The 1,226-nt window shown below is 45.3% G+C and overlaps 1 protein-coding gene across 1 annotated transcript; it reads right to left on the bottom strand.

Moving 5' to 3' along the window:
- Positions 1-604: 604 nt before the first annotated feature.
- Positions 605-1,003, bottom strand: LOC125044132. Its single transcript, XM_047640583.1, has one exon. It carries the CDS (start codon positions 1,001-1,003, stop codon positions 605-607), a length of 399 nt encoding a protein of 132 aa, XP_047496539.1.
- Positions 1,004-1,226: the final 223 nt, after the last annotated feature.

A 1,226-nucleotide genomic window follows, 5' to 3' on the forward strand; every position in this document is an offset into this window, starting at 1 on the left:
GATGATGATGATAATAATAATAATAATAACAATAAAATGAAAGTGAAAATGATAACAGCATTAATAACATTAGTAAGGATAATGAAAGTAATAGTAATGATGATATAGATAATAATAACGATAATAATCTTCTTCTTCAAGCTTCTCCCATTTCTGGGGTCGCTGTGGCAGATACGAAAGCCTTCCATATTTTTCTCTCTTGGGTGTCTTCTTCCCTCGCACCCACGGACCGCATGTCTTCCTTGATGTGTCCATCCACCGTTGCTTCGGACGCCCTCTTCCTCTCCTTCCCGGTGGTGCCATGCTCAGCATTCTCTTTCCGATGTAGTTCTCCTCCCTTCGCTTTACATGACCAAACCATCTCAGTCTCGCACTTCTGCACCTCGGTCCGATTTTCGCCACTCCCATTCTCTCTCGGATCTCATCATTTCTCATCCCGTCTCTCATGGTCAAGCCACATGCCCATCTGCACATTTTTATCTCAGCCACCTTCAGTCTCTTTGTCGCCTTCCTCGTTCGGGGTACCGTCTCCAGCCCGTAGAGCATTGCCGGCTGGATCACGGTCCGGTGGATCTTTCCCTTAACTCTGGCTGGGACCCTCTTGTCATACATCACACCGGCCATCTTCTTCCAGTTGTTCCATCCTGGTTGGATCCTTCAAGCACATGTACTCCGTCTTCGCTCTTGATACATTCATTCCTCTCTTCTCCAGTCTATCGCTCCACCTTTCCAGGTCCTCCTCTATCTCGATTTTCTCTTCGCAGCAAAGCACCACATCGTCAGCAAACATCATGTGCCAAGGAGCCTCTTTCCTGATGCTCTCTGTGAGGGTGTCCATGATGATGGCAAATAGGAACAGGCTCAACGCTGACCCCTGATGTAACCCCACTTCTACCTTGAAAGGCTGTGTTGTTCCCGCTATGCACCAGACCATTGTCTCGCTCTCTTTGTACATATCTTGAACTATACGGATGCACTTCTCTGGGATGTTCTTTTCTCGCATGCACCAATACAGTTCCTCCCGCGGCACTCTATCGTAGGCCTTCTCCAGGTCGATTAACACGCCATGCAGATCTTTGCGGCCCTCTCTGTACTTCTCCTGCACTTGTCTCAATAATAATAATGATAATAATAAGAGTAATAATAGTAATAATAAGGATAATGAAGGAAATGATAATGATAATACGGATGGTGAAAATAATTGCAATAATAATGATGATAATGAT

The sequence above is a fragment of the Penaeus chinensis genome, chromosome 35 (assembly GCF_019202785.1).
Source record: "Penaeus chinensis breed Huanghai No. 1 chromosome 35, ASM1920278v2, whole genome shotgun sequence".
NCBI lineage: Eukaryota > Metazoa > Arthropoda > Malacostraca > Decapoda > Penaeidae > Penaeus > Penaeus chinensis.